General features: G+C 44.5%; 1 protein-coding gene across 1 annotated transcript in view; it reads left to right on the forward strand.

The window, feature by feature from the left end:
* The first annotated feature begins 2,298 nt into the window (after positions 1-2,298).
* Positions 2,299-18,477, forward strand: part of LOC126430687 (uncharacterized) — a 147,834-nt gene continuing 131,655 nt past the window's right edge. Inside the window, exon 1 of the mRNA XM_050090428.1 lies at positions 2,299-2,548. Coding sequence (XP_049946385.1) covers positions 2,393-2,548 — 156 coding nt within the window. The 5' untranslated portion in view covers positions 2,299-2,392. The remainder of the gene's footprint in view (positions 2,549-18,477) is intronic.

Genomic DNA, 18,477 nt, shown 5'->3' on the forward strand with positions numbered 1-18,477 from the left:
CATGTTTGGGACTGGATGAAGCGTCGTCTCACGCGGTCTGCACGTCCAGCACGAACGCTGGTCCAACTGAGGCGCCAGGTGGAAATGGCATGGCAAGCCGTTCCACAGGACTACATCCAGCATCTCTACGATCGTCTCCATGGGAGAATAGCAGCCTGCATTGCTGCGAAAGGTGGATATACACTGTACTAGTGCCGACATTGTGCATGCTCTGTTGCCTGTGTCTATGTGCCTGTGGTTCTGTCAGTGTGATCATGTGATGTACCTGACCCCAGGAATGTGTCAATAAAGTTTCCCCTTCCTGGGACAATGAATTCACGGTGTTCTTATTTCAATTTCTAGGAGTGTATATTACCCCATCTGAGGATGATCATTACAGACTGGAACCGGTCATCGTGTAAAGAATTCATATTGTGATCAGAGACTGGAATAAAAAAAGCATTTTACCGATCTTTCCCTATAGCTTACCCCTTTTGTCTCATTTAGAATATCTTGCACTATTTGAGATTGTTGAACGGTTTGTGCAGGTCGACAGATCCGGTGAACGTGTCTTGGTTTTTCTTTAGTCTTGCTTCCATTATGAACTCCAACGTCAGAACTCTTCGTAAAGCCAAACTGGTCGACATTTAGCAACTCCTCAATTTTCTTTTTCATTCTTCTTTGTGTTATTCTTATCAGCAACTTTGATGCACCAGTTGTTAAGCTGATTGTGCGATAATTCTCGCTCTTGTCGGCTCTTGCTGTCTTCGAAAGTGTGTGAATGATGTTTTTCCGAAAGTCTGTTGGTATACCGCCAGTCTACACACCAATGATCAAATGGCTCTGAGCGCTATGGGTCTTGACTTCTGAGGTCATCAGTCCCCTAGAGCTTAGAACTACTTAAACCTAACTAACCTAAGGACATCACACACATCCATGCCCGAGGCAGGATTCGAACCTGCGACCGTAGCGGTCGCGCGTTTCCAGACTGTAGCGCCTAGAACCGCTCAGCCACTCAGGCCGGCCACACCAATGTGAATAGTCGTTTTGTTACCACTTGTGCCAATGAGTTTAGAAATTCCGAAGGAGTGTTATCTATCCGTGTAGCGAGTGCAGTCATGATGGCGATGTGACAAGAAAGGAGAGGAAGATACACGGTTTAGACACACAGCCTACTCCACCGGAATAACGCTGAGGAGTCACCGAGCGACATCCCTAGCCAATGGAAGGGTTCACATCGACAGTATCTGTAGCGGGACTTTGAATTTGGCCCGCTACACTCGTTCTCTCAGATATAAATTATACCGTCGCAGCTGTATGAGCGCTCGACGGCAGAGAAAATATATGAGAAAATGAAGGTACTAAAATTGAAACACTTTTTGTTTTCTACCCGCTTTTGTCTTTGAGAGCGGAAGCTTAACTTACTTATTAGCTAGACTTGATCGGATGAAGACGAAAAAACTTATTGATGTGCAGACGTATTGTGGAAGTTGGAGGATGGATGCAGCAACGTAAATTACATTGCATTCAACACCAAGATGATTTTAATTTGTATACCTTAGTCATTCCTGGACAATGAAATTTATTGCAAAATTTCGGAGCAGCTACGACTTTTCACGCAGAAACGAAGCAGGAGATTTTTGGATAACAAGACCTGGACGCCGCACGAGAGAAGCCATGTTAACATGGTAAAGGACGGACTCTTATCTATGCCATTTCCCCCTGTTAATCACATTTTGTTATTCTCTGTTCTCTTTCAAATAATTTTTGTAGTGGCAATTGGTTTGACTTTTGCTCAGAAACGCCACAAGGACCACCCCAACAATAGCTTTTCCGAATCACGAAGTCCGATAACTTTTCTGTAATACGAAGTCCGATTTGCATTTCATTCTTTCCCTTTTTCACGCTCATTAACGATTTTAAAACCCCCTTTTTATTCACCATTTCGTCCCACATTTTCAATCTTTTCTTTTCTTCTCTTCTCTTTGTCTTTTTTATTAGCCACTACATCTCTTCTCTTTTTCTTTTTTATTAACCACTACATATCGTACGCCCTCGCTCCAAAGGGCACCGTGGACAAGTTTGCGATTGTAGCCAGTGGCATGGTCCGCCATTTCACGACCAGGAACTGCAAGCTACCACTTCTCCAAGCAGCAGCGTGGGGAGACGAGCACGGAAGTCGCCGGCTACGGCCGCACAACGCCGCGTCGGGTGTTGCACCGCCTGCGTCAGCGGCCGTGTGAGCGGAAGCGCACTCCTCAGCTTTCCGACCGGCGTCGCCGTCTCTCCGGCCGGTCATCAGTCGGCCGCAGCCGAAGCGTGGCGCCCGCGTCGCCGCCGCTGCGCGCTCGTCACGTAGCGCCAGTGCCGCCCCGAGCTCATGGTGCGCGCCTAGCAGAGCAGTCCGCGCACGATGGTGGCCGCCAGCAAGCCGATGCTGGAGCTGCTGGCCAGCCGAGACTGCCGCCACATCGTCCACCCGTGGACGCCCAGCTGCTGGAGGGCGTCGCTGCGCGTCTTCACCATCTTCCTGTTCGGCTCATCGCGCCTCATGCTGCCCGCCTACGCCGTAAGTACACGTGGCACATGTATTGAACGTATCGATACCACCCGTCTGCGGCGAGCCCTAAGTTCTCAAAACGGCAGTCGTAGGCCACCCATAGAAATCAATTATGCCCTGGCGAATTATAGTGGGAATATTGAAAGTACCAATGCTACCCATCTGCTTTGATCCATGACGTCCCGAAAACAGCACGTGGAAACCACTCATTTAAATCAAATACGCATAGAATACTCGCCGTAATTAGAATGTCGACGGACATGAAAGGCAAGCAGTGGTTGGGAAGGGAGTGACACAGGGTTGTAGCCTCTCCCCGTTGCTATTCAATCTGTATATAGAGCAAGCAGTAAAGGAAACGAAAGAAAAGTTTGAAGTAGGTATTAAAATCCATGGAGAACAAATAAAAACTTTGAGGTTTGCCGATGACATAGTAATTCTGTCAGAGACAGCAAAGGACTTGGAAGAGCAGTTGAACGGAATGGACAGTGTCTTGAAAGGAGGGTACAAGAGGAACATCAACAAAAGCAAAACGAGGATAATGGAATGTAGGCGAATTAAGTCGGCTGATGCTGAGGGAATTAGATTAGGAAATGAGACACTTAAAGTAGTAAAGGAGTTTTGCTATTTGGGGAGCAAAATAATTGATGATGGTCGAAGTAGAGAGGACATAAAATGTAGACTGGCAAAGGCAAGGAAAGCGTTTCTGAAGAAGAGAAATTTGTCAACATCGAGTATTGATTTAAGTGTCAGGAAGTCGTTTCTGAAAGTATTTGTATGGAGTGTAGCCATGTAGGGAAGTGAAACGTGGACGATAAATAGTTCAGACAAGAAGAGAATATAAGCTTTCGAAATGTGGTGCTACAGAAGAATGCTGAAGACTAGATGGGTAGATCATATAACTAATGAGGAGGTATTGAATAGAATTGGGGAGAAGAGGAGTTTGTGGCACAACTTGACTAGAAGAAGGGATCGGTTGGTAGGACATGTTCTGAGGCATCGAGGGATCGCCAATTTAGTACTGGAGGGCAGCGTGGAGGGTAAAAATCGTAGAGGGGGACCAAGAGATGAAGGATGGTAGGCTGCAGTAGGTACTAGGAGATGAAGCGGCTTGCACAGGATAGAGTAGCATGAAGAGCTGCATCAAACCAGTCTCAGGACTGAAGACCACAACAACAACAACAACAATTAGAATTGCAGTTACGCTCATGTCGTCACATTTGTTGGTGACTTCAAATCACCACCAAGCTGTCACATTCCAACCTAATCTACATTGGAAATACTGAATCTACCAATGCCCCCATTCTGCATTAATCTATGACGTCCTTAAATGATGGACATAAGCCACCCACTCTGTTGTATGGCTCATATACTACAACCCTTTTCTAATTGAAATTCGCATTGAGGCGGTTAGCCAACAACAAATGAAAAAAAAAGATTTTCCTCTCTGTTTTTGCTACAAGCCGATGTGCAATGGCCTGCTCAACCTTTCGATTATTTTAAGAAAGACTTTATTTACTTGAGATTTTTCAGTGAATATTCATATTCGTAGCTAGGCTCACCATATGTTTGAAATCGATACGTTTTGAAATTGCGTACACACACGATAACAAAATGATATTCTCTGGAAATTAATTTAAACTGAAAGGCAGGCGGACTTCTTTTACAAAATATGGGAGGTTCTATTTCGTACGTACTAATAATGTGAAATTGGAGCAAAATATTGCTGACTAATGACTTATTATGAATTGACGCCGTTTATGAAAATTATTGCACTGACGGGGAGGGTAACTTTAGATCAGTAACGCGACACATATTTAAAAAGAAATATTATTTCAACAATGTCAATCACTTACACAAAGGATGACACCCGAGACAATACAAGAGTCTAATCAGCTTTACAGTCAGAGTCGGAGAGACGTCAACGCTGATAATGTTACCGGTTGTATAGACCAAAATCAAAACTCATTTTCCTGGTTTAGATACATGTACTATGCTTGTCCGTTATCGCTTTGGGTTTATTACATTGATTACTCTCCTATGACATTTATATTACATAATATATTTGTTAATACGAAAAAAGGGACGCTAGACCATCGAAATCCAATACGCGTAAAATACGCACCGTAACCAGGATTACAGATATTCTCATGACACTAGATTGGTTAGATTCGCTAAATCACCAAGTCAGCTGTCAACTTAATCTTGAGCGAAAGTATCGAACCTACGGATACAACACGTCTATACTAACCCACGACGAATATAAACCACTCATCGATATTCAATATGCATAAAATGCGTGCAATAACAGGGGTTACTGTTTTTAAAACTTTCCACCGTGATGAAAGGCGGGACGCAGTTGAGTGCTGAGTAGAAACGTCTACATACATACGTACTGTATATGTATAAAAGGAAGTGTCTTACCTGACTCATCATCGCCCAGACCAAGCGGCTAGGGACAGAAACTTGAAACTTGGGGACGGTTTCGATCTTCCACTGTAGGTTTCGTATCGTTTAAGAAGGGATTTTTCGAAATTCCACTCCTAAGAGGGCGAAATAAGGGATGAAAGGTTGGTTATAGCTATATCACTATGCAGGCAATTTTGAAGCTGTAACTACGAAAATTGATATTTGGTATCTCGGTCAGAACTAAAACAATGTGTGTTCCAGCATTTTTTTAAATTCAGCTTCTAACAGGGTGAGTAGTGGGTGAAAGTTTTTTGAAAATAAATAATTACTAAAGAACTACTAAAGCATTTTTAAAGCTACATCTATGAAAATTGCTATGACTTCTCACTTGGAAATAAAAAACTTTTTTCTGTGTTCTTGGAAATTGAAGCCTTGGGGGGTGGGTTAGGGGATGAAAAGTTCTATGAAAGTATTTCATTATGCAAGCATTTTTGAAGCTAAATCTATGAAAATTTGTGTTTGGCTCCTCCGTTAGAAATTAAAAGAAATTACGCATTATTCGAAATTCCACCACTAACAGGGTGAAATAGGAGGTTAAAGATTCTTTGGGAACATGAAATATGCGATGAAAATTTTTATGAAAATATTTCGTTATGTTAAATCATTTACAAAGCTAAATCTATGAAAATTAGTATTTGACTTCTCGACTAAAAATAAAGAAATATGTGTAAGGGATGAAAGTTATGTATGGAAACATCATCATTAGAGATCAAAAGGCAGGATTAACAAAAACCTCCGACTCTAGCTACCAGAATCGTTTTTTGATCAGAAATACGTTTAGAAGAGACCATGCTTTTATGGCAATAATTAGCGTGAAAAGTTTTTGTTTTGGAAATTTGTGGGAAGTTCCTATGGAGCCAAACTGATAAGGTCATCGGCCCCTAGGCTTCCACACTACTTAATCTAACTTAAACTAACTTACGCTAAGGACAACACACATACATCCATGTCCGAGGGAGGACTAGAACCTCCGACGGGGGCAGCAGCGCGGACCGTGGCAAGGCGCCCTAGACCGCACGGCTACCCCGCCCGGCGCCAAAAGTTTAGAAGGTGTTGTAGTTTATGAGCTAAAGTGGCTTAATGTACGTTTATACAATTATTTTTGTTGTAACTGCTACGTAGACAAATCATTACGGTGACAATATATAGATACCACTGTGTGTAGATACACTATGTGACCAAAAGTATTCGAACACACCCAAAGACATACGTTTTTCATATTAGGTGCATTGTGCTGCCCCCTGCAGCCAGGTACTCCATATCAACGACCTCAGCAGTCATTAGAAGTTGTGAGAGAGCAGAATGGGTCGCTCTGCGGAACTCACGGACTTTGAACGTGGTCAGGTCATTGGCTGTCACTTGAGTCATACGTCTGTGCGTGACATTTCCACACTCCTAAACATCCCTAGGGCCACTGTTTCCCATGTGATAGTGAAGTGGAAACGTGAAGGGAGACGTACAGCACAAAAGCATATAGGCCGACCTCATCTGTTGACTGACAGAGACAGCCGACAGTCGTAGAGGGTCGTAATGTTTAATAGGCAGACATCTATCCAGACCATCAGACAGGAATTCCAAACTGCATCAAGATCCACTGCAAGTACTATGAAAGTTAGGCGAGAGGTGAGAAAACTTGGATTTCAAGGACGAGGCTCTGCCTCGTGATGACTGGGTGTTGTGTGATGTCCTTAGGTTAGTTAGGTTTAAGTAGTTCTAAGTTCTAGGGGACTGATGACCATAGATGTTAAGTCACATAGTGCTCAGAGCCATTTGAACCATTTGAACCATCATGGTCGTGGCGGTGGTGTTATGGTGTGGTCGTGTTTTTCATGAGGGGGCTTGCACCCCTCGTTGTTTTGCGTGTCAGTATGACAGCACAGGCATATACTGATGTTTTAAGCACCTTCTTGCTTCCCACTGTTGAGGAAGAATTCTGGATTGGCGATTGTATTCATAATGCACGGCCTGTGGCGGAGTGGTTACACGACAATAACATCCATGTAATGGACCTCTCTTCAGCGCAGCACTCCTTGAAGAATGGGCTGCCATTCCCCAAGAAACCTTCGAGCAACTGATTGAACGTATGCCTGCCAGAGTGAAAGCTGTCATCAAGGCTAAGGGTGGGCCAACACCATAATGAATTCCAACATTACCGATGGAGGGCGCCACGAACTTGTAAGTCATTTTCAGCCAGGTGCCCGGATGCGTCACATAGTGTACCACATCTAAAAGCGATTCCGTGTACAATAATATCCGTTTGAAATGAGAGAATTTGGCACTTGGTGTAGGACTGGTGGTAACAACCATAGAAACACTTATCCGATTTGTCTCTTTTTTTTAACTCTCTATATTAAAACCTGTTGGAACGCTTCAGGTATCTAAGGACTGGCAGTCACTAACATTTTTCTTAAATTCTGATGCACTGTCCGCAGTTTAGATACACTTTCGGCACGATGTGAAGATTTTCACGAGAGCAATAGGCATAACAGTGTACAAATTCGATTCAAGAAAAAACAAAAAATATCTGCAGACTATGCAGTCTACGCGAGTGAAGCAACGGGTGTTAAGCTAGCTATAAAAAAATTTGCCTCTGGCTTCAGGGATGGTTTTCAATTCTTTTTTAGTGTCGGTTTCGGGACTGCCGCCCTGTCTTCAGATGCACCTGTTCCATTTAAAAAAATATTTTACAAAATTACATTACAGCAGTGTATATGCAAAATGACAGCAATACTCACAGAAGACGTGTCACTATTAGTCGTGAGATCAGATGATGTTCTTACTCTCGGTCAAACTGTACGTGAAATCTCAGTTACTGATAGTCATGCGCAAAATATTAATACAACATATGGACCTGGATTTGAACCCTGGTATCCTACTAATGTCCGGCACAAATTTTCAATTTTCTCAATTGATTTCAGTCAACGCCCCTTCGCAGTCAATGCCTGAAATAGCTTCGTGTTTTAATTAATACAATAATACTTTCTGCCTTACGTATGTTAAGTGTCGTCATATAATGTTGGCATACAGTTTAGATCTGAACTGAGAAAGTTTGCATTGGAAAGGTTTATATCACACTATCATTATCAACGATTTATGGCGTTAAGAACGAAGTGTGATGACCTTGTGATGACAGCGATGACTTTGTTTTTAAAGCTGTACGTGGGTAATGATAGTCGAGAATGATATTACACGCCCACTATAAAATGTCTGTAATTCAAATGTAAACTGTTTACTGGCGTTGTATGGTGACACTTAACATGCAGAAGTTAGCAAATATCACTATATTAGTGCTTTTCACATGTGTATGAATAATTTCACGTACAGCTTTACCGAGCATAAGAACATTAATCTGATCTCACGATCATATAGTCTACGAGTAATACTGTTAATACATATACGTTCTCCTGTGATGTAAAAAAAAAAAAAAGAAATGATAATGTGAGTAGCTGCATCTGAAGACCCCGGTAGTTCCGAAATCGATAACGCAATAATTTATTGATAATTAGAGATAAACCCGGCATTGTCTGTGTATTCAACCACCCAGTTTTCTATTGCAAACGAAACATTAACGGTACGCCTGCAGTAGACTCGATGTGAGATGATACGGGACAGTTTCTGTAGGCTGGATGCAGCTGCTTCCCATATCTACAACGCGATTTTTTAAACGTCTGTGTGACAATCCCTGTTCGAATCTCTATAGCCGGCATTTGTTTTCGCTTACAAACGTTTGCGCTTCGCAGTTGAATCCTGTCAACACTACTGCCACGTGCCAAGGATTTCCTTAATTTGAGTCGACTGTAGGAGTGCCTTAGCAGTGAAGAATAAACGTGTTAAAACTTCATACATTATGCAATATTTTTTCAAGTATCTCAGCGTTTATGACGTCACATCTCTTGAATTGTGTGTCTTGCAATAATACACTGAAGCGCGAAAGAAGCTGGTGTAGGCACTCGTATTCAAATACAGAGATACGTAAACGTCTGGCGCAATTGTTAGATTGGTTACTGTTGCTACAATAGTAGGTTATCAAGATTTAATTGAGTTTGAACGTGGTGTTATAGTCGGCGCATGAGTGGTGCGACACATCACCTTCAAGGTAGTGGTGAAGTCGGGATTTTCTCGTGCGACCATTTCACAAGTGTGGTGTGAATATCAGGAATCCGGTAAAACATCAAATCTCCGACATCGCTGCGGCCGGAAAAAGATCCTGCAAGGACGGGACAAACGAAGACTGAACGGATTCGTTCACCGTCACAGAGATACACCTTTCCGCAATTTGCTGCAGATTTCAATGCGGGCCATCAACAAGTGTCAGCCTGCGAGCCATTCAACGAGAAATCATCGATATGAGCTTTCGAATCCGAAGGCCCACGCGTGTACCCTTGATGACTGCACGACACAAGACATTACGTCTCGCCTGGGCCCGTCAACACCGACATTGGACTGTTGATGATTGGAAACGTGTTGCCTGGTCGGACGAGCCTCGTTTCAAATTGTATCGAGCGGCTGGACGTGTACGGCTATGGAGACAGTCTCATGAATCCATGGACCCCCATGTCAGCAGGGGACTGTTCAAGCTAGTAGAGGCTCTGTAATGGTGTGCGGCGTGTACAGATGGAGTGATATGGGAGCCTTGATACGTCTAGATATGACTCTGATAGATGACAAGTACGTAAGCATCCGGTCTGATCACCTGCATCCATCCATGTCCATTGTGCTTTCCGGCGGACTTGGACAATTCCAGCAGGACAATGTGACACCCCACATGTCAAGAATTGCTACAGAGTGGCTCCAGGAACACTCCTCTGAGTTTAAACACTTCCACTGGCCATCAAACTCCATTATTGAACATATCTGGGATGCCTTGCAACGTGATGTTCAGAAGAGACCTCCAGTCCCTTGTACTCTTGCGGATTTATGGACAGCCCTGCAGGATTCATGGTATCTCCCCTCGAGCACTACTTCAGACATTCGTCGAGTCCACGCCATGTCACGTAGCGGCACTTCTGCGTGCTCGCTGGGGCCCCACACGATATTAGGCAGGTATACATTTGTGTAGGTACATTCAGCTGCATATATGGAGACTGTCTGCGAAATATGTTGCGAATAGAGTTAGTAACAAAACAGTAATTTAAACGTTATGCATTATTGGGCAGTTTTTCACGCATCTTAGTGTTTATGACGTCTTGTTTCCTGATCTATCTGTCATACAATGATGTAATTTACATTCGCCGCGTGGAATGACCGTTTGGTTTGAGGTGCCATGTCACGGATTGCACGGCCCCTCCTACCGGAGGTACGAGTCCTACCTCGGGCATGGGTGTGAGTGTGTTGTTCTTAGCATAAGTTAGCTTAAGTTAGTTTAAATAGAGTGTAAGTCTAGCAAACGTAGACCTCAGCATTTTTTTTTTTTTTGAGTATGTACATTCAACGGTATATGTGACTACACTCCTGGAAATTGAAATAAGAACACCGTGAATTCATTGTCCCAGGAAGGGGAAACTTTATTGACACATTCCTGGGGTCAGATACATCACATGATCACACTGACAGAACCACAGGCACATAGACACGGGCAACAGAGCATGCACAATGTCGGCACTAGTACAGCGTATATCCACCTTTCGCAGCAATGCAGGCTGCTATTCTCCCATGGAGACGATCGTAGAGATGCTGGATGTAGTCCTGTGGAACGGCTTGCCATGCCATTTCCACCTGGCGCCTCAGTTGGACCAGCGTTCGTGCTGGACGTGCAGACCGCGTGAGACGACGCTTCATCCAGTCCCAAACATGCTCAATGGGGGACAGATCCGGAGATCTTGCTGGGCAGGGTAGTTGACTTACACCTTCTAGAGCACGTTGGGTGGCACGGGATACATGCGGACGTGCATTGTCCTGTTGGAACAGCAAGTTCCCTTGCCGGTCTAGGAATGGTAGAACGATGGGTTCGATGACGGTTTGGATGTACCGTGCACTATTCAGTGTCCCCTCGACGATCACCAGTGGTGTACGGCCAGTGTAGGAGATCGCTCCCCACATCATGATGCCGGGTGTTGGCCCTGTGTGCCTCGGACGTATGCAGTCCTGATTGTGGCGCTCACCTGCACGGCGCCAAACACGCATACGACCATCATTGGCACCAAGGCAGAAGCGACTCTCATCGCTGAAGACGACACGTCTCCATTCGTCCCTCCACTCACGCCTGTCGCGACACCACTGGAGGCGGGCTGCACGATGTTGGGGCGTGAGCGGAAGACGGCCTAACGGTGTGCGGGACCGTAGCCCAGCTTCATGGAGACGGTTGCGAATGGTCCTCGCCGATACCCCAGGATCAACAATGTCCCTAATTTGCTGGGAAGTGGCGGTGCGGTCCCCTACGGCACTGCGTAGGATCCTATGGTCTTGGCGTGCATCCGTGCGTCGCTGCGGTCCGGTCCCAGGTCGACGGGCACGTGCACCTTCCGCCGACCACTGGCGACAACATCGATGTACTGTGGAGACCTCACGCCCCACGTGTTGAGCAATTCGGCGGTACGTCCACCCGGCCTCCCGCATGCCCACTATACGCCCTCGCTCAAAGTCCGTCAACTGCACATACGGTTCACGTCCACGCTGTCGCGGCATGCTACCAGTGTTAAAGACTGCGATGGAGCTCCGTATGCCACGGCAAACTGGCTGACACTGACGGCGGCGGTGCACAAATGCTGCGCAGCTAGCGCCATTCGACGGCCAACACCGCAGTTCCTGGTGTGTCCGCTGTGCCGTGCGTGTGATCATTGCTTGTACAGCCCTCTCGCAGTGTCCGGAGCAAGTATGGTGGGTCTGACACACCGGTGTCAATGTGTTCTTTTTTCCATTTCCAGGAGTGTACTTTCTGCAAAGTGTGATGCGAATGGAGTTAGAAGCAAAGAAGTATTAAATGTGAACGCCATAGACAATGTGGCAGTTTTCCACGCATCTCATTGTTCCTGACGTCATATCTTCTGCACTATGATAGGTAGATGGTTATTAGCCCCACATCGATTGTTGCCTATGTGTACGAATTTTGGTTGAAAACGGTGTAGTGCTTTAGGAGAAGATGTGGAAAACACACACACACACACACACACACACACACACACACACACACACACACAAACACAAACACACACGTACCTAGACCCAGTTTTATAATATGTGTAGATTATTTATAGCTCAGACAGTTATTCTCGCGGCATCATACTCTGACTTTGCCGATTCATATGAAAGTGTCAGCTTCCAGCCTTAGCTACAGATCAATCTTCAACCGCAGCCTATAGTCCTAAAATTAATATAGGAACAAAATATGTTTGGAGTGTTACCTTTTATCTCTGTTTTCGAACGTATAACATCACACGCCACAACATTATTACGTCCCGCTCAAAATTAAGGTGCAGTATCGGTAGGTTCAAGCCGCCCCACGGAACATTATGCCCAACCGCGCACTCCTTTCTTCCTCACTTCATCCCGTTTCCACCACAGTCTTGTTCACTGAAATTGAGGCACTCGCTTCTGTGGACGTGTGCCCTCACAAGCGACGTCAGCCGGCAGACTGCGAAACTGAGGAAAACATAAACTAGTTTGGTCGGATTCGTTCGCCGTTTGTGCCCAATAGGAGGCCAGTGATTAGATTAGATTAGTTTGTCGTACCATAGATCCGTGCTGAGGAGATCTTCGTGGATGTGGAACATGTCAATATATTTTTTTTAAGCTGAAATAACAATACTAATAGTATGAATATATACATCATTTGTTTCTATTAAAAAATTCGTCAATGGAGTAGATGGAGTTGGCCACTAGTAAGTCTTTCAGGCTCCTTTTAAACTGATCTTTATTTGTAACTAAATTTTTTATGTTTGCTGGCAAATTATTGAAGATGAGTGTTCCTGAGTAGTGGACCCATTTTGAACTAAAGTAAGTGCCTCTGTAGGATCTGGCTTCTCACTTCTGTCACAATGGATTCGCTCTACGATATACGAGCAGGGAGTGACGGAACATCAAGTTAAAACTGTGTTTCGAAACCGTACTCGAACCTAAACCCTTGACATTTCCATACATTATTAGTATAATGACAGAGATGGACGAGCATAGTACACGTCTTGCGGAATGTTCAGTCGCCTGAAACGGAAGAGTACTCATAATCCACACATATTACAAAACTGGGTATATGTAAGTTCCACATCTCATCCTAAACCACTGGACCGGTTTCAACCAAACGTGGTACACACATCACTTAATGTAAGGCAACAACCGCTGCGTCTGTAATAACCACGTATCTCCAAAGAGTTGAGGGTGGCGGTGGCGGTGAAAAACAAGTGCAGTACGACGAGCGAGTGCCCAGATTTTATTCATCCAGTACCTAAAAATGAGAGCGCTTTGTGACTTGCAACAAGCTTTACATACAATTTCAAACCTTTACGAAACTTTTTCTCGCTAACAGCCCCCACAAAATGATGCAAGGCGAAAAGTTTATCGCTTATGGACACACAGTCAACACGCATTTAGAAAACATCGTTCTTGTGAAACACAACTAGCTCTTTACTCGTATGAAGTGTTGAGTGCTGCCGGCCGGAGTGGCCGAGCGGTTAAAGGCGCTACAGTCTGGAACCGCACGACCGCTACGGTCGCAGGTTCGAATCCTGCCTCGGGCATGGATGTGTGTGATGTCCTTAGGTTAGTTAGGTTTAAGTAGTTCTAAGTTCTAGGGAACTGATGACCTCAGATGTTAAGTCCCATAGTGCTCAGAGCCATTTGAACCATAGCCGCGGGTAAAAAGCTCCTCCTAAGCCCCAATCAAACTTGTTGCACATATTACTAACTGTCTGGAAAGAAATCCAGTGGAGGCAAGAACCACCAGTCTGTTACTTGGGTGGGGGGGTGATGACTTGTGATGGAGAGAGAAGGTGCGGAGGAGGATAAGCGTAGATAGGGGGAAGCAGGAGACACAAATAGGAGGGAGAAGAACGTGGACAGGGTGAGGAGGAGGAAGGCAAGGAGGATGAGACGGGAAAGGATAAACATAGAGATAAAGGGGAAGAAGAGATAGAGTGAGGAAATGAGAAGATGGATAGAGGGAAAAGGAGGTAATAATCTAACAGAAGACTGGAAAAAATACGTCCCCGGGCGACGCTAATACTGAACTAGTAATTACACACATCAAAAAAAGTTTTTCGTCACCTCGGTTCCGAGAGTTACGGAACCTGCACAGAAACTTGGAACAGAGATCAACATAAACATTATTTACGCCCATTTTATTGCTCATGAAAACCCACACATTGCATGTTGTACCACCATAGAGCGAGAGCTTCAGAGGTGGTGGTCCAGATTTCTGTACATACCGGTACCTCTAATACCCAGTAGCACTTCCTCTTGCATTGATGCATGCCTGCATTCGTCGTGGCATGCTATCCACAAGTTCATCAAGGTACTGTTGGTCCAGATTGTCCCATTCCTCAACGGTGATTTGGCGTAGATCCCTCAGAGTGGTTGGTGGGTCACGTCGTTCATAAACAGCTATTTTCAATCTATCCCAGGCATATTCGATAGGGTTCATGTCTGGAGAACATACTCGCCACTGTAGTCGAGTGATGTCGTTATCCTGAAAGAAGTCTTTCACAAGATGCTGCCGATATGGTTGCACTATCGGTCGGAGGATGGCATTCACGTATCGTACAGCCGTTACGGCACCTTCCATGACCACCAGTGGCCTACGTCGGCCCACATAATGCCACCCCAAAACAGCAGGAACCTCCATCTTGCTGCACTCGCTGGACAGTGTGTCTAAGGCCCCAACGATTGTCTGGTTGAAGGCATATGCGACATTCATCGGCGAAGAGAACGTGATGTCAATCCTGAGCGGTCCATATGGCATATGGCCACACGGCAGCGACACGCTGCAGCAGTTCGTCGAACATTTAAATGATGTACATCCAAACATAAAATTTACATTGGATGTAGAGAAGGAAGGGAAGTTACCTTTTTTAGATGTGTTGGTGGAGCGAAAGCCGGATGGACGACTGGGCCATTCTGTGTACAGGAAGCCAACCCATACAGACTTAAATCAGCTTCCATCATCCGTCTCAGAAGAGAGCTATGCTGAATAGTACACAGAGGCAGGACTATTTCCGACAAGGACCACCTCGGTCCCGAGATTAACCATTTGACTACTGTTTTCAAGAGGAATGGTTATTCTGCCGGTGAAATTAAATCAGTATTGTCCAAGAAAGTAAGACACGATGCCGGCCATATACAAGAAGAGGACCAACAAATAGCGCGGCTTCCTTTTTGCGGTGCTACAACAAGCAAGATCGGCAGAGTCCTAAAGAGGCAAGGAATAAAACCAGTTTTCCGACCACCTAGTAAAATTAAGGAAATGTTGATACCAGTCAAAGATAGTCTCGGCTTAAGAGTGCCGGGAATTTATACTATTCCTTGCGAATGCGGCAAGAATTGCGTGGGCCAGTCTGTAAGAACCGTTGCCGATCGCTGCATAGAGCACCAGCGCCACCTGAAATACAGGTATTTGGAAAAATCAGCGGTGGCTGAACATAGCCTGCTTAACAAGCATAAGATTTTATTTGAAGAAACCAGAGTAATAGCCCACGCATCGAATTACTGGGACTCTGTGATCCGGGAAGCAGTCGAAATTAGACTTAGCGATAATAACTTTAACAGAGACAACGGCTATGCACTTAGCAACACTTGGATAAAGAAAAATCGCAGAGAAAAACTTCCCGCACATGACCTCCTGATTCAAGGGATGGCACTACAAGCAACGCGGGATAGAAACTACATCTATGGAAGTAGAGGGCACCACTTCACTACGCGCCATATCGCTGTTGCTATGACGTATTCCAGCCAATCAGAAGCCGTCCTTTGCATATGAAAGTGGGAACCTCGCTAGTTCACGACAGTCAGTTTTAGCCCTCACGACGACCATGAAGGTAGTGGACGAAAGCTTGGAGTTTTATCCTGAATTGACGCGGCATGTACACCGAGAGATTTTTATTCATATGGCATATTGTTGGGCCCATCTGTACCGCGCTGTATGGTGTCGTGGTTGCAAAGATGCATGGACGTCGGGAGTGAAGTTGCGCATCATGTAACCTATTGCGCACAGTTTGAGCCGTAACACGACGTCCTGTGGTTCAAATGGCTCTAGGCACTATGGGACAACATCTGAGGTCATCAGTCCCCTAGACTTAGAACTACTTAAATCTAACTAACCTAAGGACATCACACACACCCATGCCCGAGGCAGGATTCGAACCTGCGAGCGTAGCAGCTGCGCGGTTCCGGACTGAAGCGTCGAGAACCGCTCGGGCACAACGACCGGCTGTGGTTGCAAGAAAAGCATTATTCAACATGGTGGTGTTGCGATAAGTGTTCCTCCGAGCCATAATCCGTAGGTAGCGGTCATCCACTGTAGTAGTACCCCTTGGGCGGCCTGAGCGAGGAATGTCATCGACAGTTCCTGTCTCTCTGTATCTTCTCCATGTCGGAACAACATCGCTTTGGTTCACTCCGAGACGCCTGGACACTCCCCTTATTGAGAGCCCTTCCTGGCACAAAGTACAATGCGGGCGCAATCGAACCGCGGTATTGACCGTCTAGGCATAGTTGAACTACAGACAATACGAGCCGTTTACCTTCTTCCTGAGGAATGACTAGTTCTGATCCGTCTAATATGCGCTGCTAGTGCATGGTAGTTTACATCTTTTGGGGGCTTTAGCAGCAGCTCTGAACAGTCAAAGGGACTGTGTCTGTGATACAATATCCACAGTCAACGTCTATATTCTGGTGTTCTGGCCGGCCGCGGTGGTCTAGAGGTTCTAGGCGCTCAGTCAGGAACCGCGCGACTGCTACGGTCGCAGGTTCGAATCCTGCCTCGGGCATGGATGTGTGTGATGTCCTTAGGTTAGTTAGGTTTAAATAGTTCTAGGGGACTTATGACCACAGATGTTGAATCCCATAGTGCTCAGTGCCATTTGAACCATCTGGTGTTCTGGGAACCGGGATGATGCAAAACTGTTTTGATGTGTGTGTATGAAGCAGAGACCTGAGTTAAAGGCTAATTCCAATAAACTTGATCTTCCACGAAGTTTCAACCAAATGGACAATGATATGTAAAAAAAAAAAAAAAAAAAAAAAAAAAAAAAAAAAAAAAAAAAAAAAAAAAAAAAAAAAAAACATTATCTCCGACGGGCCTCTCTCTTTGAAAAATGTATTCTGATACATTAATCTATTTTTCTGCACTGCTGTTGAAACCATAAGCGTAGTGACAACTGCTTAAAAAGGGTAGTAACTGAATACTTAGTCAGTGCCTGGCAGAAAATGATAACAATGAGATATAAGGGAACTCTTCCTTTACGTTCTACAATATTATTTCTGTTTCCGGCATCAAGTGGCAACTTTACATCACAACACAGATCAAAGTACTTTCGGATTACACAGATTTTAAAGATATACCTACATTGCTCTTACAAAGAAAGAGAATTACATTTTAAAAATTGCAAAGGAAATAATGGCATTTAAAAACACGAACAATAATGTTGACTTTAGTATTGCTTCTCTCACATACACTTAAAATGAAACTTAAATTAACAGAGAGGAAAAAAGAAATTATGTCTGTTCCCTTAACATTACGTTAGCAATCTAAGCCACAAGTTTATTGATCTCAAATATTTCCAGGAGGGCCATCTTTCAGCTACCGTTACCAGCATGTTGGTGTTCATAGTGACGTTGTACACACTGTTACTGAAAAAAAAACTTGACATCGGTAAAGATATGAAACAGTCTTAAATGAAGAGACACAACTGATTTTTTCCGTTGTTAAATTAAGTTCAGTTAGGCATATATGAGAGAACCAGATTATGATACTGACATCAACTGTTTAACTGTAATGATGTCCTATGACATTTTTAAAGTAATACTTTCCTTTGTAAGAACTCTGTATTGGTGTCACTAACACTGTACGAATCGTCATAGAATAGAAATATGTATGAAGTGAGCATTCAGACGCACAGAACGGAACGTTTTCCGGCAACGTACATAGAGTCTAAAAATTTCTCGACTGTGGTGCGGTGTAATAATTGCACACAAACATTCTGCGGGTTTTGAACTTAATTACGTTGTTAGAGCACACAGATCCGGCTCAAAAGTGTCATGCATAACGCACACACGTTTCCAAGGCATTCGACGTCTGGACTGAACTTATCATACAGCTTTAAAGGGATAAAAACATTTCACTTGTAGTGATGTCAAGCTGAGATGTCGTAAATTGTTTTACTGCAGGAAAGGAAGGGGCAGCCGCCACCAGTTTTTAGTTTTTGTACTGCTCTTTACCGTATTGCCGAATATGTGATTTAATGACTTGTACTGAGAAACGGAATCCTACAACACCGAAGTCGTAAGTCCCAAAAATAGCGAACCTGGAGTTGCTGCATGCAGAAAAT

The sequence above is a fragment of the Schistocerca serialis genome, chromosome 1, assembly GCF_023864345.2.
Source record: "Schistocerca serialis cubense isolate TAMUIC-IGC-003099 chromosome 1, iqSchSeri2.2, whole genome shotgun sequence".
Lineage (NCBI taxonomy): Eukaryota > Metazoa > Arthropoda > Insecta > Orthoptera > Acrididae > Schistocerca > Schistocerca serialis.